Below are 22,662 nucleotides of genomic sequence, written 5' to 3' on the forward strand. Positions count from 1 at the left end.
TGCACCCTGTGCAGTGCTGACTTACTTGGCAGGGTGCAGTGCACCCTTCCTTTCTCCTCCTACGCATATCTTTCTTCATTGTTGGCCAGATCTAAGTGGCATGGGAGGCAGTGTCAGTCTTTTACCTTTGGACTTTGCACAGGCTTGTATTGATATGTTAGTAATATATAAATCAGATTTTATTGTGATTCGTTTTGTCCTGTGTATTGTCGCTGTGTGGATGGGAATGATGATGTTAAAAGTAGCATTTCCAACTGTAACAGTATTTATTTCTGTTTTTTTCTGAAAGCCGCATCTCTGTGAATCTTGTGAAAGTGTGAAAATACTCATTTTTGTTTAGATAAATTCTTAGTTGTGATGATTCTGATGAATTAGCTTGAGGTTTAACCAGAATAACAAGAAATCCTTCTCTGCTTTACCAATATGCTTTACTCATGACTTTCAGATGTATGGATTTGGAAACACTGCACAAGGTTTAACAGGATTCAGTAGCCTTTAGAGTATTTGCTAAGCCTCTGAGTGTCATAACCAACTGAATTACTCTCGTGGGCTCAATTCTGAATAAAACAGAATGGAGCTGTCTGAAATTTGATTAGTCAATTAGTAACTTGTCAGCATAAGCAAGCTGTAATTTAGTAAGCTGCAAGTGTTCTAAGAATTACTTACATGTAGTAGTCTAAAGCAACACTGAACATTGTTCACGTTGTTTTTGTTGTTCTGATGTGATGCCCTCAAGCAATGAGACCAGCTAGACAGTGTCTTTCTAGGTCATTATTGAAAGGGTGTTTTAGGGCATGAGGCCAAACCCAAGCAGGGTAATTATACCATAGAAACTAATTGGGTTGATGCTCTGTTGAAATTGCGAAATATCCAAATGTGTAGATATACAAAGTATGTAAAGAAAAGGAAACTAGTTAGGCCTGTGTTCTCATGGAGCCAGGCAGTAGTGACTTGAGTTACAAGCTGGTCTGGGCTGATCAGAAAACTGCATGTCAAAAGTACTGAAAATGACATTGATTAGATCTATAATCTGTGTTTCAGATACTTGGCATTCATAGTGCTACATGTAGTCATTATTAATATGAAGTAATCTTAGTAAGTGTTCATTTGCAAGCTAACACAGAATAAATTTCTATTTATAAATAATCTTCCGCTTTTCTCTACCCCTGTATTTTTGCAGACGTTTGAAGTTTTATGTTTGATTACAGTCAGATATTTACAGAATCAATTGAAAGTTTCTAGTTCACACATCTCCTTAAACTCCCATAGAAATAACAGTAATAGTAAAAAGAGGCCAGGAGCTTCTATGAAAGATGTGCTTTGAAGCATTCAGGTATTGGCATAACTATTGTTAGGGTCTCTGAAGTAAATAATCAGAATTATCAATACAGCTCTCCGATGTTAAGTGCTATTAAAAATCGTGTGCTTAAGTAGCAAAGAAAAATGTGCATTCTTAACAGAAACCTCTTGGACATCATCTATGACCATGTGATCTGCAAAAGGAGTGGCTGTCCTGAGCATTACTGTTAGACCTGTTTCCGAAGAGCTAATTTTCATGGTCGTAATTTGTATTAAGGCCGTGAGTGTTTTACCTGCAGCTTGCCTTGTGATAGGTGGTGTGCAAATAAGCAACAGTGGAGGTAGACATTTTCTGCTCTAGAGAATTTAGACTTAAGATGGCAAGCAGTGATTTTAGAAAGGAGAGGAGCAGTTAAACAGAATTGGAAAAGATTCTTATCTCTGCTATTTATTTGGCTAGTCATTCTTCATTAGGGATTTTTGATACATACATCGATGCCCTAACTTGAGGGCAGCAATGGAGCAAAGTATGAGATTCCTTATATGCCAGAATATGCAGCTAAGGTCAGGATGGAACTATATTATGAAGTGATTTTAATTGTATTTCAAATAGTGAACTAAGCACAGCACAGAGTAATGTGAAAGGAAGAGGACTGATGCAATTGGTGTGATAGCTTGGGTAGAGAACACTGTCTTGAAAGGAATTGAGCAGATGAAGGGCTAGAGAGAGAAGTTCTACCCAGGAAAGTATAGTTTAAAGTTAATTGTAAGAGGCAGGCAGACTTGATTGTGCTTTACAGAGAATCTGACAACACTAGCAAAACCTTAAATTTTAAGTTACTTTAGATGGAACGTAAAAGTAGATGGGAACCATGATGACAAATGAATTTCCTTGCTGGCAAATGAGTAGTAGAGCATACTGACTAACTGCATGTTCACATAGGAATGTTCTACTCCTCAGAAAAAAAAAGCAAAATACTGAGTAAGTTGCAGTTTGGCATCTGTTCATCTTTGCATGCTGGAGTCAAGTATGTAAGTTCCTAATGACTTCAAGCCACCTTTAACACGAGATTTGCAAGCACACCTTATATTGGCTTTATTGAAGATTGTCAATGGTTGCTAAATTTTACGTCTATAAAATTGTTAAATAACTGGTATGGAAGATTCAGAATACTACTAAAATAACACATTTTGAAAAAAAAATAAACGCTAGTCCAGACAAAGTTATGGTTACAGGAGCTGGATTCTGGAAGCTGTGGAAACTGCTGTTAATTAAGATTGTCTGGTCTTTACATTCTTTTGTTAAAGCATTTTTAGGAAGGAAGAAAAAAGTCATTGGTGCTTAAATTTGCAGTGCCATTAACTGCCAAATGTGGTATGGAGTTCTGCAAAAAGTGCTGCACATTCAATTCAGAGGGAGGTGGACGTATACGTTAGATTCATTTTCCCTTCATTCTTGGTTAAAAATAAATTGCTTATGGGGAAGGACAGAGCTCTGATTAGACTGGAGTTAGAAACTCTGGGAGAAGTGTTTGTAAACATCTCCAAATGTGGAAGCATACCTCTCCTTTAGGATTATGCTGTGTGTTTCTCAGTCTCAAATAGACTCGCTCATCTGTATATTAATATTCTTTCAGTAGTCCAGATCATTCTGTGATTTGTTTCACTAGAGGCGTACATAACTGTCATGTCTAACACATGGATGGACAAATAATAGCTTGAAGTGTGAGGGCATGCAGCGTCATTTCAAGTAAAATGCAGTGCTTGTTATGCAGAACAGAGGTTATACTTCAGTCTGTAGTTGGTTGGTGACTATCACTGCAAAGTCAGAGAGTTGTGCTTGTTTACTTGTTTACTGCTTTCATTTCAGGTCTTCCATAAAATTAAGGCACAAAGATACTTTTTTCTGAGAGCTGGAAATGAACATTAAGGATTATTTTAAAACTGTCCTGCTTGATAAGGATAATAAGGTCAATTTTATTCTTTGGGCCAAAGTATCTGCCTACATGTACTTGAATTTTTTGCATCTGATACCCTTTCTATCAAACATACATGTTTTTTCTGTAACTTCTACATGTGAATGAATGGGAATACATGGGAATAAATGAAAGGGGGGAAATAATGTTCAGTTGTATTCCTTTTATTTGTGTGGGCTTTTAAGTGTATTTCGTTTCAAGAAAGAGTGTCATGGTTAAAGATGAGATGCTTATTTGTCTGAGTGGTGAAAGCTGGGCTGTACATTGACAGCTATAAGATTAATATAGCATTCTGGAATTCACTTTAAAAGTATCATAAGCATCCAGTCTATCAGGTAATAAAGGGAAGCAGCAGTAGCAGATGTAGTGTGTTATCCTTAGCATGAAAAGTGCATGCATTCCACTTTGTGATACTTTGTTAATTATTACCAAATGAAAGAAAGCTGAGATTGCATCCCTAGCTTTGAACAATATTATTGGATGCAGACTCACTACAGATGTGTCGCTGCCTGCCCACAGATTGCTTCTAATCCTGGATTCACTCTGGCTGTTCCTTGAAAGTTTGCGCCACTGCTTTATCTGCTTGCCTGTTAAGAGGTCCTGTTTAGGCAATATGGAAGTTATTCCTCTTACTGCCTATAAGCAAAGCCGTTTCTTGATTGTTACACAAGAATCTGGGTTGTTTTTTGAGTGTTTATTTTTTAATTTTTTTTAACCTGAACAGGATAGAGGATGATAAAGAAGTTTCATTATACACTTTGAATCATTAGTGTGTTCTGAAATCTAGGTCATCTGTGTACTATGCTTATCCAAGACCCTTTAGAGTGTTTTTCGTTCCAGCCTGCTTGAACAGCTCAGGAGAACTAAAGGACTTACTATTTTAATTTTCAGTTGTTCTGGGAGAGTGGGTAATCAGCAAAACAGTATATGTACTCCAGTATTTGGGTACTGCAGTATTCTTGGTTATATTTTTGTTGTTGTTGTTGTTTTTTAAACTTTTTTAATTTATTTTTTATTTATTTTATAATTTTGAACATACTCTTAGCCAGTCTTGCACATGTTCAACAGAGTGTACAGTTGTTTTTGTCTTTTGAAAGAAGTGCACTAGCAAAAATCTGTAGTTAATCAAGTTCTTACTTCTCCAGTCCTAGAGGACATATCTTATACTGTCTGCTGGTGAGGCCATGCATGCAGTAAAATCCTCAGTGGTAACAAGCTAGTTAATGTAATTACTCTGAAGTAGAGAGTGTAAAAACAAAAGCATTCATTTTAATTTTGTGTTAGTTCACAGTCGTCTTTTATTTCCTTCCTCTTTTGTTTGGGGTTATATAAATGAAAATATGTCAGTCTTTAAATTTTTGCATGGTTTCAGGTTTTATGTAAATGTATTTATGAAAGGTAAGAAAAGAGGACTGATGCAGTAACCACATTAGATGTATGTTTGCTGAAGTCAGCAAAACAGTAAATTCTACTCTAATGTGTTCTTTAATGTAAAAATTCATGTAGGGACACTGCTATTTTTTTTTTCTTTAACTCTGCATCTTCCTTAGCTTATAACAGAGGTATCAGAAAAGATCCATGAGCATCCACTTTCGTTTTAAACTGGCTCAGTTTAGATTATTGTCTTTTTGTGAAGTGGGAGCTGTCGTAATATTAATATTTACTCTTCTTAATTGTGTTTAGATCAGCTGTTGAACAGATGTATTGGAGGACTGATCTGTTTGGATGCACCTTTCTCTGCGTGTTTTGACAATGGTGGTATTTGAATAGAAGTATTTCGAAAGATGGAGTTGTTAAGTGTGTGTATATATATATATTTATATATATATATATATTTTAAGACTGCTTATGCATGTCCCAAATGAAGTGAAGTAACCTGGAGATTTGGTGCTCTACAGTTAGAGCTTAAATATATAGCCTATGTTTTAAATTCAGTTTTTAGGAGCAGTAGAGCTTCAATTTTTATATGTGTCTCTAGATCTTGAATAAATAGATGGATTATGCAGATCAGTTATTCATTGTACAAACGTCAGTGTGATTGGTAATCTCAGAGTTGATTTGGATACAAGGGACGGCTATGAAATAAAAGTCTGCCCAGGGTATCTTACTTCAGTGAGAAGGATGGGCCTAAACTTGACAAGAAATGGCTTAGAATTTGTTTCCCTCAGCTGAGAACTCCTTTGTTCTGCTGATTCTTATGAAACAAGTACTGTTTTCTATTGTGACCCTAATGTAAAAGGCATTGAGGATACAGTAGATGCTTTTAAACATTTACATTAATGATTCTATATACCTTTTAATGTATATTTTTAGTACATATTTGATTGCCATATTGTACTTATAGGAAAGGAATTTGTAAAAGCTGGAGCTATTTGCGTAGGAACTCATAATTACTAGTCCAAATAATGTTAATCAGAAGTTATCTTTTTCTTGCTAGAGTTCATGATTAAAATACAGCATGTTGAAATAATCTGTGACCTAATCTGAACATCTGAATCCTTTTTGTAGAATATGGCAAACAGCTGCATTTCAGTCCGGGGCTAAAACAAATACCGTATATTGACCCATTGAAGATTACAGTAGGCTTTTCAGTTCCATGTTAGCTGTACTTATTGAAGAAAATTGATTTGAGAGTGCTTCTGCTTTTGAAAGATTTTTTTTTAATGTCCGGAAGAAAGGAAATAGAACATACGGACGATGGAACTTTGATGTGTAAAGAAGTTAATTATCTAAACCATCAAACAAAATGTAGGCTGTGGAAGTAATTATTGTAAAGGGTTTGACAGAGCCCAAAAAGCTGTTGGTTTTTTATGTCAATAAAATGCTGTACACCTGCTTGATTTGAAAGTTAAATCATTTGGTTGCAATAGGAAGACCAAGTTTTTAGGGAAGCAGTAGTTGATAAGCTTTCAGCTCTCCAACCTGCTGATGCTCACACAGATGTACAACTCTTCAAGTTTTTTTAATTAAACTGGTCTTGTCCACGTGGAGGACAGGAACTTTAAAAAGTATTCACTCCAAAATTGGACATGCATGAATCACAAATGTTACGCTGTGTGGAGGCAACTGTGGAATTGTACTATGTTTCTTGGGAATTTTGGGAGAATGTTTCTGAAGTTATCAGAACTACATGGATAAAACAAGATGATTTCCATGGATGTTCAAAGAAAATAGAGATATGCTTTACATGATGCAGTTTACAAAAAAAACAAAAAAACAAAAAAAAACCCCTTTAGTCTTCATATGTTATTTAGTTTTTAAACTTCAAGGCACATACGATAAGGATGTTCCACGCCTTTTTCTATAGCTGTTTTAGAAAGTATTAACTGAGCTGTTCCCCTATCTACTTTATCTGGGGTCTGTGTAAGATTGTACTAATTTATGTTTAGGAATATTGGTACTGTGATATTGGGTATAAATAGATAAACTACTAAAATGAATCATGTCCCTGCCCGTGGCAGGGGGGTTGGAACTAGATGATCTTAAGGTCCTTTCCAACCCTAACTATTCTATGATTCTATAATCAGTCCCAGTCAAATAATGAACATACATATATTTATATGTAAAATACATATAAATTTCTAAATCTTTGGGCTGGTACCATTGGAGCGTCCTCTTTATGCCCTTTCATGTGTACCTAGAACTTTCTTGGAAATACTGTCACCTTCCTGCATGTTATAAAAGTTTTTTAGTTAAAAAAAAATATTAAAAAACCCCACTAATTTGACTGTTTGGATTATATGACTCTCTGGTAACTGCTGATTATTGCAGGATCCTGCCATCATTTAAGCCTGGTGTGTAACTACTCATATGATTAAAATCAGACTTCAGTGGGAGTAAACTTTTTGATTAAAGTTACACATGTGCATAAGTGCTTGCAGGATGGGGATCTAAATTAGAATCTGCTTGAAGATGAACAGAAGTCTGTGAAAATCTACTCAAAAGCATTAATAAAAAAATGACTTAGGACATCAAGTTGGCTGGGAACATTGATCTGCTTGAGGTAGGAAAGCTCTACAGAAGATTTGGACATGCTGGGTCTGCGTACTAAATCCAGTTGCCTGAGGTTCAACAAGGTCAAGTGCCGGGTCCTGCACTTGGGTCACAAAAACCACGTACAATGCTGCAGGCTTGGGGAAGAGGGGCTGGAAAGCTGCTCCGTGGAAAAGGACCTGAGAGTGCTGATTGACAGAGCTGAACACGAACAGCTTGTGCCCAGGCAGCCAAGAAAGCAGACGGCATCCTGGCCTGTATCAGCAATAGTGTAGCCAGCAGGGCCAGGGAAGTGATCATCCGCCTGTAGTGGGCACTGGTGAGGCTGCACCTTGAATCTTGTGCTCAATTCTGGGCTCCTCACTTCACGACAGACACTGAGGTGCTGGAGCGGGTCCAGAGAAGGGAAATAAAAGTGGTGAAGAGTCTGAAGAACAAGTCTCATGAGGAATGGCTGAGGGAATTGGGGTTGTTTAGTCTTGAGAAAAGGAGGCTCAGGGAGGACCTTATCACTCTCTACAGGAAAGGATGTTGTAGCAATGTCGGTCTCTTCCCCCAAGTAACCAAGTAATAGGATGAGAGGAAATGGCCTCAGGTTGTGCCAGGGGAGGTTTAGATTGGATATTGGGAAAAAATTCTTCACTAAAAGGGTTGTCAAGCATTGTAACGGGCCGCCCAGGGAAGTGGTGGAGTCACCATCCCTAAAGGTATTTTAGATATGTGGCACTTAGAGACATGAGTTAGAGGTGGAGTTGGCAGTGTTAGGCTAATGGTTGAACTTAGTATCAAGTCTTCCAACCTAAATGATTCTCTGATTCTACCAGAATGCATAAGCTTTTTATTTTTGTCGTTCATTCAGGTGCTGTTACATCATTAGCATTTTTAAAGCACTAATTCTTTCCTTACTTCTTGAAGGTATCTTATGTTACGTACTTAAAATACTACAAGTTTTCTTAAACCAAAGCATATTATTTGTGATTGATTGCAATGCTTTTAATGGTTTTTAATGTAAATCTGGTCATTTAGTTTGGTAGTTTTAGATTGTTTTTTAGAAATGAAACCTATCTTAAGAGTGGAGAAAGGTAGGATCCCTTAAGAGGTTTTGCATCAAACTGTTGATACATGGTTTCATTGTCATTAAAACCATTACTATTAATAGTACAAGAAATGAGCAGTGCAGCTCAACTGTTAGTAGTGTGCAGCAAACTAGAAGAGGAAGAAGTGTAGTGGGAATATATCCTGGTTATCAGGAGGCTTATAAGATGTGTTCTTTGTTGAAAATTTTTTTGAAGGGAAAAACAGAAGTTCCTATTACAGAGTTTTTCATAATAAAACAGATATTGATTTGTCAGACTTTTATTAGGTTAGTTTTTAAAAAGAAATTGTTTAAAGCCTTTTGATTTGCATATTATTAAAGAGGAAAAAAGAGATGCATTAGTTAATGTCATTGAATAAGAGTAGAAGTGTCCGGGGTTCGGTTGGAGTTTTTTAATGAGAAGTTTGCATAGAAAAGCTGTAAAATACTGCGTATAAAGATAGAACCTTCACTCATATAAGTATCATGATAATGTTCAATTCCCACTCCTAGTGCATTTGTGTTTTAGAAACTTAAGTAATATATACATATAAAGCTTGTGTTTTAGAAAGGACAGTTATGATCTCGATGCTTATTGATTTTTTTTTCCTGGCTTTTTCTGAGATTCTGCTTTACTCCCATTAGTCTCATTGGAGATAAGATGTTGCAGGAATATAAGAGGATGTTTTGGGTAGCAAGATACTGGTGCCTCTGAATACCATGTATGTATCTTAGTGCTTTTCCTAGGGTACCTCTCCAGGGTATTCAAAAATAGTGCATGTTTCTAGTACTTTGGTTATGGTAGACATCAACACTCTCACATTTTCCACAGTGTTGCAAACAGGCTTCTTTCTGCATGCAGTGCCCTTACGTTCAAGTCTACCGCCATAGCTTTCCGTCCTTTTCCAATGCCTAGTGTGAAACATTCATAAAATATAAGTATCGTAAGTGTTATTATTTCTTGTTTACTCAGATGAGCAGCACTGTGGCTAGCCCGATGTCAACACTTGCCTCTTCAAGCAGTGGGAGAAAATCGACAAGCTTTACGCCTGAGTTGCAAAGTATGATGTAAGTAATCAGACAAAATACATGGTAATATCTGCATTTTCTATGCATATTTTAGGTGGTTTCTCAGAACGTGTGTGTAAGGATGATAAGGCAGCAGGTGTTAGCGACAGAACTGTTAGCGTTTTACTTTTGATTTGTAAAACTTTCAGAGGTGACTTGGATAAATAGCAAACACATCGAGTATTGAAAGGAGAGAAAATCCTGCTGAGTAAAGAAATGCATTTTTAGTATTGCATTAGATGTCTTTAGAGACCTCTGTTTCTCAGTCCTTCATCAAAGAAAGCTAAGCTTCCCTTTGTCATATATGCTTATGTAAATAAATATTTTTTAATAACATCTTTCAGTGCTAATACAGAGAAGTAGACTGCTGAGATAATATTACTGATGAAATCAGGATATGGAACATGTGCATATAACTAAGTTTTGGCAGATAGGATGCAAAGTTGTTAAAAAGCCGAGTTATTTGTCATTGTAAATGGACAGTGGATTCTTTGAAACCCAGTTCCAAGATGTGATATTACATGATTTTGTAGTTTCTGGCTTCTAAAACCTTGGATGTTATTTAAACAGGTGGGTTTTGTCAGTCTTAAAGATACATGCATAATCAGAAGGATTCCTTTTGTAGAAGAAGTCTTTATCTTGACTGGTAACTTACTACACTGAGCTGACTTCAAATCTTTGTTTTGTAGAAGAGCTACACATTCATCAGAAAGTTTGACCTACCACTACACAGCATTTTTTTTAGCTTTTCTATGTGTATCTGAGATACCGTTCTGTCAGAATTGGGGGAAAAAGCAGGGGGGAGTAAGGAGCTTGTTTCTGTGTGGATTTGTGCTTCTGATTTATCAAACACTTAAAAGAATGTTTCAAGCTACACCTGAAAGAAATCTAATGTCTGAAGGCTGCAGATGGAGAGCTAGGCTGTAGTGGCTTATGTAGTGGCTTAATCATACACTAAAAAAAAAAAAAAAAGATTCTGAATGTTACTTATGGAGTGAGGGGAGAGGACGCATGTGTGCCAGTTGCTAAGGTCAGCTGCACATGAAAGACAGCTTTGCTGTTATGAAGTATTGTAAAAGCATCTTAAAAGGTTTTCCTCTGTGTTCATTTGTCAGAGTTGAAAATGAAACGGAGAAAGCTAGTCCCAAAGTACTGAGACATAAATCTATGGTTTCAAAAGATGATAGTGGTGATCATTGTCCCTTTTCACTAAGGGCTTGGCTCTGAAAGACTGTCCATGATGTTGTTTAACATAGACTGAGGTAAATAAGGATGAACTGAACTGGGAATTTTGGGCTACTGATCTTTGAGTGTTTTCACTGATCCTAGCAGTATCTGAAAGTTTCTTTTTACTGTGTTGGTGCTGTTTCATTATATGTTTTTTAATTCATTTTTAATCAGCAATTTAGAAGTCAAAACAGTTCCAGCATCTACTTTCTGACCCATGACTATGTTTTAATGACAGAGGAATATTATTTATTAAAATTATATGTGCATTCTTGCTTACCATGATGCTGTCCTTTTGTCATTTTACTTTAGGTCGTTAATTGTTGAATAGCTATTAGTATGTTTCCGTGTGGCTTTTAATATATAGCCTTGTGTGAGTTAAAATTTTTAGATAGTCTTATCTGAAATGTTTCACTGTCCTTCCCCTTTCCATTATGTAAAAACTGAAAATTAGGATAGGAAGAATGGTCAGGTTCGACTTTTATTTATATACTTATAAATATTTATAAATATTTTTCTGCCAGTTACCTTCCATAACGTAAAGAAGTTAAAGTATTTCAGGCCTCTACGGATGGTAATTACTTACCTGCATAAAACCTGCATTTGGCTTTTTAACAACATAGAAATATTTAACATTTTAGTATTGCTGTATCACACTAGATACTCTTTGGTTTTACTTCTTTTGTACTTGTGGGGGAGTTCACTTAGGACTAAAAAGGTGCTTTCGGTCACTTCAGGCTACATTTGAGCTGCTTTTTTTGCTTATTTGTTTTGGTCAGTTATGGACATAAGAATGTTAAATAAGAAAAATATTAGATCTTTTCCATGTTGTGTGCTGAGTCCCACACCTTTGTTGAGCCGCACTCAACCTTTTCCTAACAGTCCCCTCTGGCTACTTCCTTCTACTTTTAGGGGATACAGGATTTTACACAGATTAAATGGTCATGAGAGTAATGTTATCTTGCCTGTTCTGTCATGTGTTGGTTTACCTTTACTGTCATGTACCAACTTCTGATTTGAATTGCTATATGGGCAGTAGATATGAAAGGAATTACTTGCCTCCTTTAAATTCTATGTAAAAGTTTTTCCTGTCCAAAAGTAGAAGATGCAGTTTGTTTTCAGTTAAGCATCCTTGAGAGACTACTAGATTGTTGTTAAGTGGAGCATGGGATATGTTCTACTGCAGTATTTTTTAGTATAATGTGAATGAGATAATAATGAACTGTTTCCTGTGAATTGAATCATAGGATAGTTAGGGTTGGAAAGGACCTTAAAACCCCTGAATCTTCTGAAGTAGATGAGTACTTTGTGACAAACCCAGTGGTTTGCTCTACTATATTAGTTCTCTCCTTCAAGGGAATTCTGTTTAGTTATTCACATCTATTATAGTCATCTACACTGGAAAATATAAGGGTTGTTCTTGGTGGTGAAAATAACTGTAAATGTGTTTAAAAACACAAAAAAGTCTATCAAGGTTTGAGGCAGAGAAGTATGTTCATCAGTTTGGATCAGTATCTGGAGTGCCTGTGTTTTATTTAGTTGTGGACTTCCTGATAAAGTATTTTGAAACTACCGTCCTCGCCAGTATACACATGATTCTGTCAGAATGCAAAAGTTATTATTGGCCATATAAGTGGAAGAAATAGACATTTCCCTTTTGCTTCAGAACTGGTGCAGTTATACTTTGAGAATTATGCAAACATCTGTGCTTCAGAGTAACAGTTTTCACAGTTTCATTAAACTTGTAGGAAGTGAAGAAGTTCTTTGAATGTAATGAGCACATCAAAAGTTACATTTTTATTGTTTGCTGGAAATAAATAAAGGAGGCTTTTGAAATGATAAAGTGCCAGGGATGAGCCATGTAGAGAAAAAAAGACAGCTGTTTCTTTTGGCTAGGACTGCAAGATGAAGTTACCCCTTTAAAAGAACTTTCCAGGCTCTGACAGAAGCTGACATTTTTTATAAACTACATAATTTAGTAAGTTACAGATTCTCCCATTTAAACAATTTATAACAAATGCATGCTGACATCTTAAGATCCTGAGAAACAGTAAAGGCTGGAGAACTACAGTGCTGAAAAGGTAACAGCTTTCTTAAGGAAAAGAAAATAGAGACTATCACTGCACAGTTTGTTTTTTTTTTATTGTGGAGTTGAGTAAAATCACTTGTTTCCTATGGATTATCATCCATATAAGTAATGGGAGTAATAGGAAGAGTAACTTCAACTTGTCTCACCTTTCTCAATAAAAAAAAATGGGTGCAGCAAGAAGGTGAATTTGTGAGAAATGAGTCATATAGGGACTTTGGGTGCTGCTCCAGAGTGGTATTTGGTAGTTTTTGCTGATGTTAAAAAATGAACTCTTGTAGAGACTTAAAAGGTGGAAAGAATGCAGAGAAGCTATCCTTTTTTGAAGTAGAATATCAAATATTGGTATGACCCAATAGTGAGATCTAGAAGCCTGTGGATAACAATGCCTCACAGTCTGAAGGTGGTATCTTTGACTCGTTTATAATTTACAGCAGGTAAGTGTTGAGTCAGGGTCTGATTCTCCAGAATGTTTAAATTTATATGTAATGTTAAGCTTGTAAGAAATCCTATTTAAGGTGGGGAGGTTATTCATATGCTACATCTGTTAGGTGCGCTACACCTATTTTTGAGCCACAGCATTAGGGAATGAGCTGAATTCTTCTGTAGAATTGTGTTTTTGTAATCTTATAAATTTTTTCATATACATTTCCTGTCTTTTCAAATAAATCAGGAGTCTTGAAATAGTAAAATACTTCAGACAAACTATCTTAAAATGTGTAAAAGTTTTTCATATATATATTTTTTACTAACAAAATGGTTGTTTTACCATTAAAAATATTTAAAATATTTACATGGATTTTAATAAATTTTTGCATTTGTTAGGAAAAAATAAATCTGTATTGATGTCTAATGCTTGTGTAAATAGTATTAAGTATAACTGGTGATAATACTTAATATGCTAATTACCTTAAGAGGAATACAGAGTTAAGTAAAAGTATCAGATCGCAGAAACGTATGTCAATTTACAGTGCGCTACCTTTTATATGGGTATGTTTGGCTTTCAGTTGTTAAGACCTTGGAGTTATTTGATATTTATCTTATAATCTTTTAAAAGAACGTAATGCTATGTAGATTTTGCTTTGACTCCTACATCCTTTATTTGTATTTGGATATTTTATTATGTTACCATAGAACTTGCAGCAGTAGGTGTTAATAATTTGCAAAAATGCATTTTGCTGAGCTTTGTTTTACAAAGCTTCATTTGGCTGAGCTACAACCTGTTTCCAAACGAACTCCTAACCTTAGGTCAGTTGCACTCAAATTATAGTTCTGCCCAGTAGATTCACAACTGCGATGATTTCACAGTAGCTATTAGAAATCATAATTCAGTTGAGGTAATCTGTTTTGTAATATAAGCACTACTGATAGGGTGAATTTTGGTCTAAACATTTGTTTTGAACAATTTGCAGATGAAGAGGGAGGGTTTTTTTTTTTACCTTCACTTGGAGTGCTCAGTTTGAGAAAGTGATGAAGAATCATTTTGGAGATAAAATTCCTAGCTGAATACTTTAAGTGTCTAAAAAAATCTCAGAGAAGGTCTTTTCTAAACTTTATGAAGGCTACACCAGGTGAAGAAGTCCTAAGTTGACGTTGTTTATTTGTATATACAGATGCATACCTATGGAGATACACTCACACCCCCCGTATGTGTATGAATGCAGAGTGTAAAAAATGAAAACAAATGGAAGACTTCCCTGTGGAGTTTAATACAATTATATGTGTCTTTTTTTATTTCCTTTTTTCCTTTTGCATCAAAATCCTTCTGGGAATAGAGAATGGAATGTTATGGCGAATAGCATTGTATGTTGCTGAACATGACATCTTAACACTGGAGCACTGTCAGTAATAATTTCTTATGCATTGGGGCTTCACTGTGTAAAGGAGCCAACGTTCATGATCATTCCCATTCTAATATTTTCAGTAATATTTGAGAGTTCAAACTGGCTAGTAGAGAATGGTTCTAGACCTTTGGTCACTGGTGGAGTGTCTAGGTTGAGCATACTTTTACATTGCATGGTATTTTTATTTTCCTGTGTATGATGTGATGTAATAAAATGTACTCTTTATTGTCTGTTGCAACCTTATCAATCAAATAAATTATTTTTAGGGGTTCTTCTACTTATTTAGGATTTCTCATCCATTCTGAGATGTCATCATCTTAAGGAATAACATTCTAAATTTTGGAATGTGAGAGAAATTATCAAAAGTATGGTCTCTGAACTAATCTTTTCTCCCAGTGATGTATTTGGATAACCCCTGCTGACTTGAGTTGGATTACAGTTTGTTCAGCACTGAATGCTCTGGAAGATCTCACTGTTTTCTTCTAGTATCAGATGTTTAATTTCTTTTCAAATACAGAAGTGCAAATGTTGTTTGATGGCAGCAGTGCTTATGTATGCTAAAATAGTGTTTTCTTATCAGTTAGAAAGCTCAGGGGACTTGCTGCTCGCTGCTGAAGAAATGTACACCATATGTAACATTAAAGAAATGTTGTGATTTATACAGCTGTACTTTGCCAGATTGGCTCATGCTTGTGTGTTAATCCAGTTGTGAATATCAGAATAATTATAATCTAACTACTTTGAGTCATTCAGATTACATGCTAACTAAAAATCAAACACAATATGCATTGTATGCTGTCTGCAAGACGTAATTTACTCTTGAATATTTTATCTAAAGTTACTTATTATATGATTTAATGTTTTAAACTGCATTCTCTGATTTCTAGCTCTTATCTAAAATCTGTCATTCTTTTCAGCTGTTAGCCTGATTTTTGATGCACATTTGATTTTGTTATCCTAGTTTTCAAAACATTTTATTTTTTTGTTATTCTTTTTGACAATGGGTTTTGTTGCTGCTAAGTCCAGTTTGCAGTTGTTAAACCATGGCCTTGATTATTCTGTGTTTCTATGTGTAGGTTTGTTTTGTTGTTTGTTTTTTTTTTTGCTTGTTTTGTTTTTTCATCATACCCAAATGTATAAGCTTGACTTACTCTTGTGAGGCAGATATAAGCATTAATACAAAAGCTGCCATTCCCCTCATGCCAGGTTCCTCATGAGGTTTCCCCTTATGCCAGGTTCAGTTCTTCCCTGGGAAGAAGAGAGTTTTTAGAGTGTTGGCTTTCATATGTCTTAGGATTCTTGGAATGCAGAGCACATGCAGACCGTGATTCTACTTTAAACAAGTAAATGATTATAGTGACTAGGCAGTTATGCTGAATAGACAGTCTAGATGATTGTTTTTAATAAAATCATCCAGAATTTATCTAGCATGCAACACACAATGACCGTATGCTTGAGTTGAATATTAATTTTTTTTATCTTACTGTATGGTGAGGTAGGGTAGTACTCACATAACCCCATTATGACTGTTACCTTATGGCGTTGGTTGATCGTATACTTATCCCTCTTTGCTTTGAGTCTGATCAGTAAAATCATCTGACTTTGGATAGTTTGTTTGGAATGATAGTAGAGGAAAACAGCAGTAATGACCTGGCTGAGAGACCACTTTGGTTAACCAAACTGTAATTTGGGATTGTAAAGAATTTCTCCATTCTGTCCCATACTTGTTTACCATATTTGAACCCAGAATTGTGCTGAGATTGCATTGTTCAAAAATAACCATTTTAGCCTACTGAGCTGAAATCCTTCTCTACAAGCATGCATAGAACACTCCCCCATCTCTGCTAAAGAGCGGAGAAACAATGGAAGGGCAGTGGCAGCAGATACGGTACTTGTTTATCAGACAGTGTGTTGCTTTTTTCATCTACCTCATTAAATACATCAGGCAAGAGTGCTATGAGATAGAAAACTAGTAGAACTAAGTTTTCCTTTTATAGGTAGGACGCAGTATAGGAAGGACATTGATTAGAGAGAGGGAAAACACTATTGCTCTTTCTGCAGGTGATGTGATATATTTTTAAGCTTTTAAAGGCAGAGTCTTGTCAGTGTACAGTGCTTAGCCCAACAGGATTTTGCTGAGGAGGCGTAATAGGGTTTGCACAACTGGTGCTAAAAGATGCAAGAGCTGAAAATGGAGTGAGTTTTAAAAAAGCTATTTGAAAATTAATTCTTTCGGGCTACCACATTTTTGTACTGTGTTTTAAAATGCAGTTATTTCAGACCTCACTTTTGTAATTCTGCAGTTTCATTTTACCTTTTGTAGCAGAGCTCATGTGAAAGACAGCCTGAACTTTAGCCTTATTAGTATCAAACATCATATCTGAAATACACTTGTTTTATCTCTCACTTCTCTCTTGTTTTTGTTGTTGAGTATCCTGTCTCTATTTATGTAGGGACAAAAGGCAATGGAGGATCTTAATGTATGTAGTAGGACGCAGTCAGTCTTTTACATAGAGCAAATAAATCACTGAGTCTCTACAGACTTAGGAAGGAACATTCCTGTAACTAATTTCAAAATTACATTCGTACTCAGAAAGTTTGCAAAAGAAATATGAGGGATGTTTTTATGAGGAAATACTGGAGAGATTAATCTGGATAGCAGTTTTTACTATAAACAAAATTAACTGAAGTTTTGCATTAGTCTGGGTTATGTGTATCTTGTATTTCTGCTCTACCAGTACCATATTTTTCTTTTGCCAGTTCAAAGTTAATGTAGGTTTTGGAGTTTATTTGTGAAATCAGTTTTGGTAAGTATGAGAAGAGCCCCTCTGAGTAAGGTTACGATGCATACAGTTCTACTCAGTTTGTTCTGAGAGGAATACAACTTCTCGAGTAGATCCTGTGTTTGAAATTTTGAGTTGAAATATTTTAAGGTATATGGTTCCAGGATTCTGAGCTTAGATTTCTGAAACCTTCTGGCTTCAGGTTTTGACAAGTTGCTTTAGGGTAACATCTAATACCTAAGTAAAAGATTTTAAAATTTGGAAGTGATCTGTCCTACTTAAATGAAGACATACATGTATTGTAACGAAACACTGATTAAGCTATAAAAGAATACATTAATCAAGTTCAGCATTTTCTACTGTTTTCCCCAGTGTAATGATGTAGTACATTAATTCTAGCAGACTGAACCTGAAAATCCAGTTTAACTACAGTTATGACCATAACTGGCAGATGTGTCTGTTCTTAACTGCTGAAGTCTTCAAACTGCAGCTGCTTGCATAACTTGTAATCTCAGTTTATTTCTTCTAGTCACATTTAATTTGACAGCACAGATTGTACGTGTCAGCATGCAATGTTTTGATAGAACATTATTCATCCATACAGAAAAGTAGGGAGATAGATGTTATAATTACTATTGGCTTTTTCATTCTTCTGAAGCTATTCAACCCCATGGAATTATTTCCAGTTGAGTCAGATAATTTGTTGAAAATTGACAGTTAGAATGTACATAAGTGACCAGATTTAGAAGGAGTAGAAGGAAACTGCAGATTGCACTTTGTCCTAGGTAGCTAAGTAGGAGTGTTTTTATCCTCCAGGTGCTATTTCGCTATTTCTGGCTCATTCAGCTATCTGATCCATGGCTTTGGAGAGCTATATTTACCGTCTCTCCTAAGGCACAAGGGTTGTATAATCTCTCCCAGGTTTATTGGGCTGATGCAGAACTCTCCCTGGGTACACGGCTATCTCTTCAGAGGTACAAGATAACCCTTAGTGGTTAGAGAGATGTGTTTATGTGTTTTTCTCTATCATTGTGAGTTCAACATAGTAATTTAGATTGTGACGTTCTCCCTAAATTGGTCTGTAATGTGATTGGCTTATCTTCAAATCCCACACTGGCTCTGGATTTACAATAAATCACCTAAATAATAGAGTAAATAACTTTTCCTCCTGCATAGTTTCTAGCACTTTATAATTAAGTGACACTATCAATTTTTTACAATAAAACAAAGTGTATAAGTGGCTTTATCATGCTTTTAATTTCTGTTAGGTTACTCTACTTGTTTTTCCAGTTGACTTTTATGTACATAATATGTATATATAGTATATTACATATTAAATCTCACTCTTTTTATTAAATTGATTTTAAATCCCATAGACCAGCATTTGGTCTTTTTGTGTATTTTTGTAGGACCTTCTATGATGATGCACTAAGGTGTTGCAGTGATTAGATGGGACAGCCCTCCTTCCCCTTCCCCCATGATATGAAATAGCTGAATAATGCTTCTTTTAGTTTGACTATAGAAATGGTAAATAATAATAATTTAGCAGTTGTGGTCTAACTGGATGGCAGAGATGTCAGTAAGGCTGATGGCTAAGTGGGCAGGGGGCAGGGAAAGGAAAAGAGGGAGAATAGTCTAATGGCATGTATTAGTTTATTCTGTAAAATAATGTTGTTGGGTTCTTAAGCAATGATGAGCTTTTTTAGCTTAAGAAACCCATCGCTACTCAGAACATGTAGTTTATGCTTAAAGTCTGGGTTTTTTTACAGAAAATGCTGAGCAAACAGCTTATTTGCCCTCCTGATTTGGCGACTTTTTTTTTCTGCTTCAGTTTTCCGACAGAAAGCTGTAAGCACTTTATGGTGTTAAAAAGCAGCAGCTTCTGACCTAAGGTACCCTTCTCTGAACGATAATGTTTCTTTGTTACTTATTTTTAGCTCAGATTGTTTTTCTCTCCTTTCCCCCAACATGATTTGTACAACCTTTAGAAAATTGAGTAGTTGTGGTTTTGAATCATCCTCCGTTTCTAGACTGAATGAGTATTTCTGAAGAAGCACTGGCTTGCTTATGAGTGAGTCCTTTTCTTACTTAAAAAGGCAACAGCCATGACACAGTCATACCCCCTGAAACAAGAAGAAAAACTATAGACACGTAGTAGGCAGTACTGTGACCCTGGAAAGGACAATGTGTTAAGTACTCATTTAATTTTGTACCAATGTTACATTGCTAGCAGATGTCCTGTTGTTTTCCTTTAGCTATGATTCAGAGTCATTTGGATAAAATATCTTGAAGGAGTATATTTTGGTCCTGAAATAAAGCATGACTATCCATTTTGAAACTATAGTAATACTTCATTATGAATCAGGTTATATTTGACTCCGTGTTTGTGTATAAAGCCTGCAGTATATCTAGTACAAGTCTAAGTACTGTTATTTGTTCTTTTCACGAAGAACAGCAAGATAGCGTAAACATCTGATGTGTATACACTGATGAGAAACAAAAAAAAAGGGACAAAAAACCTAATGGGGGAAAAATATTTCCACAGATGTGAATAAATGTAACTGGTCATTTTCAGTGTGGGAGAGAACAAATAATGAATTTCAAGGCAAACTATTTTTTCCTATTAAAAATATGAATACTTTTGTATTAGAAAAAGATCCTGTTAATTGTACAAATAAGGTAACTCCCCCCTAATCCAAGCTTGTCGTTTTTAGTTGTTGTGTAGTTTTTATATTCTGAGTTATTCATAGGAAATCAAGAACCTGAGGGGAAGGGCTGTGCTTTTTTTGGTGTGCTCATATTATATAGGTTTTCGTTTAAATGGGTCCAAACACATGCGTGCACACACATGCTCATTCTCAACAGTTTGGCAGTATTTCTGCACCAGTTAAATAATAATACTGTAGAATGGAATCATAGAAAAAAGTAGGTTGGAAGGGACTTCTGGAGGTAACTGGTCCAACGTACCTGTTTCAGACCTTAGATCAGATTGCTCCACAACTATATGAGAAAAATGTCTTCTTATTTTATAGTCTACCATGTTTGACTGCTATAGCCTACAGTAGTAAACTGCTTTTTCCAGTATAGCTGAGCTAGTGTAATTACTCTGGAAAAAACTTTTAAATGTGGACTAGACCTTAATATTAAGCAGCATCTAAAATTACTAAATAATATTAAATTTTGATTTTCTGGAAAGTCCCTTTTGCTAGCCAAGTTAAGAGGAGAAAGTGTATAGTCTTTATGGAAGGTATGTATCAATGTGGTTTAGTATGTGACTCCATACCTATGACTACTTTTTCTGCTGTACCGCAAAGCTACTGCAAGTCTGTATTTTTAAAATGTAGGCATTGGAGTAATTTTGCATATTTCCCTGAAAAAAAAATGATTTAAAGCTAATCTCTCCCCCCTCCCCCAACCATTCTTCGTTGTCTGTTTCTAATTTTTTAAACACTTATTTGAATAATTGATAATTACTATTTTACAGACCTGCTTCTCAGTTATGATAAAAAGTTTTGTGCTGCTGTTAAAACTGGAGTTTATTTTATATGTCTGCTACACTGCTGAAGTTTTTTTTGAAAGACTTCTTCTTTTATTAAGTAGGGAGTTAGAGCAAACCTGGAGACTTGATAAAATATTGAAAGGGTGAAAAATTACTCTTCTGTTCCTCCTTCTTTTTAGGGGAAAAAATGATGTTTAAATGAAAATAATTTCTGTCTGTTTCTTTCTGTGCACATGTATATTTGGGCTTGTATACAAGCATAACATTTTGCTGACTTCCAGTTAATATTAATCTATTTGTCTAGCTATCTAGGGAGAAACATGGGAATAAAAATATTAGTATGCAGGAAGAGGTTGATGTGCAAGAATGCATTTTCCTTAACATCCCTCTATACCTCAAAAAAACTACCTAAAGAAGTTAAGTGTTTTGTTCCTCACTTAATAACTTTAAATTGAATGTGTAACTGTATAGTTGGCAGATTCATTCCAGCCAGATCTCTCTCCTACAGTTATATTTCACCTAATAATTAGGTAAGGCAGTTCAGTAAATAGCAGTGAAGGCTTACAAGTAACTTTGTCTCTTGACTTAGTCTCTATGGTGAAGACTTAATAGTAGTAATATAGCGGGTAGTATAAAAAATTAGTGTGGGGGGTTTGTTTTGTAATATCTGCACGTTTGTGTGTGTATTTATAGAGTTTAAAAAAGAGAAAGCATGTATTAGTTATGGTGTGCTGATACAAGGGGGTTGTTATTGACTAAGACTTTATCATGTTGTCTTTGTAAAGATTGTAAAGAGGGCTGGCGCACCTCTCCTGTAGAGACAGGCTCTTCTCCAGGTTGTTAAACCTGGAGAAGAGAAGGCTCCAGGGAGATCTTAGAGCAGCTTCCAGTACCTAAAGGGGCCTGCAAGAAAGCTGTAGAGGGGCTTTTGACAAGAACACATAGAGACAGGACAAGGGGGAATGGCTGTAAGATGAAAGAGATTTAGATTAGGTATTAGGATGAAGTTCTTCACTGCGAGGGTGGTGAGACACTGACACAGGTTGCCCAGAGAAGCTGTGGCTGCCTCGTCCCTGACAGTGTTCAACGTCGGGTTGGACGGGGCTTGGAGCAACGTGGTCTGGTGGAAGGTGTCCCTGCCCATGGCAGGGGATTTGAACTGAATGAGCTTTAAAGTCCCTTCCAACCCAAACCATTCTGTGATTCTATGATTGTATGACTGTGAGAACCATAGAATTGAGCATAACTTCATATTGTAAGCTTTGATATAAATCAGCTTTCTCTATATTACCTACTAGGAGGGGAATGTTAACTTTTTGAAGATGGTCATAGTAGTCTTTTGCTTTATTTTTCAATGCACAAAAATATTGTTATCTGTTTAATTTCCTAAGCATCTGCTAAATGTCCCAGTAATTCCAGTTTTGTTTTTGATAGTGGACAGATCAGTTGCAGAAATAAAATTTTATGTAACTCTGAAACATGTAATACAAATAATGTAATTAAATTTACCTGTATGCAAATCAGCTTAGAAAACTGCAGAGGCATAAATGCTGACTGTCTCCAAATACAATGTATTAAGGAAGTTACACAAATGCTATTGATCCTGGACTAGGCACTTCTAGATCTGCTTATGCCTGCTGAACTGAAAGTGCACTTAAGTAGTCCAATGAAGTGAATACTGAAAATCTACTAAACTAAACCAGCTTTAATACATGTCAAACAGGGATAGATGCATATCTGGTCACTTGCAAGAGAAAGGCTCTGCAGCTAGTTGACCAACTTCTATATTTCCTATTAAATGCCAGGTTTGTT

The 22,662-nt window shown here is 35.8% G+C and overlaps 2 protein-coding genes across 4 annotated transcripts in view; one reads left to right on the forward strand and one right to left on the reverse strand.

The window, feature by feature from the left end:
- The window catches only part of RUNX2 (RUNX family transcription factor 2), a gene marked incomplete at both ends in the record, with an annotated part of 224,263 nt that overhangs the window by 180,939 nt on the left and 20,662 nt on the right, over positions 1-22,662 (reverse strand). The window lies entirely within an intron of this gene.
- SUPT3H (SPT3 homolog, SAGA and STAGA complex component) overlaps positions 9,317-22,662 on the forward strand; it is a gene marked incomplete at its 5' end in the record, with an annotated part of 253,155 nt that continues 239,809 nt past the window's right edge. For both annotated transcript variants that reach the window (XM_080616207.1, XM_080616208.1), the window contains one exon: positions 9,317-9,411. In XM_080616207.1, the coding sequence (XP_080472333.1) occupies positions 9,317-9,411 (95 nt within the window). The remainder of the gene's footprint in view (positions 9,412-22,662) is intronic.

This window comes from Psittacula echo, assembly GCF_963264785.1.
Source record: "Psittacula echo genome assembly, chromosome: 4".
NCBI classification, from domain to species: Eukaryota; Metazoa; Chordata; class Aves; order Psittaciformes; family Psittacidae; genus Psittacula; species Psittacula echo.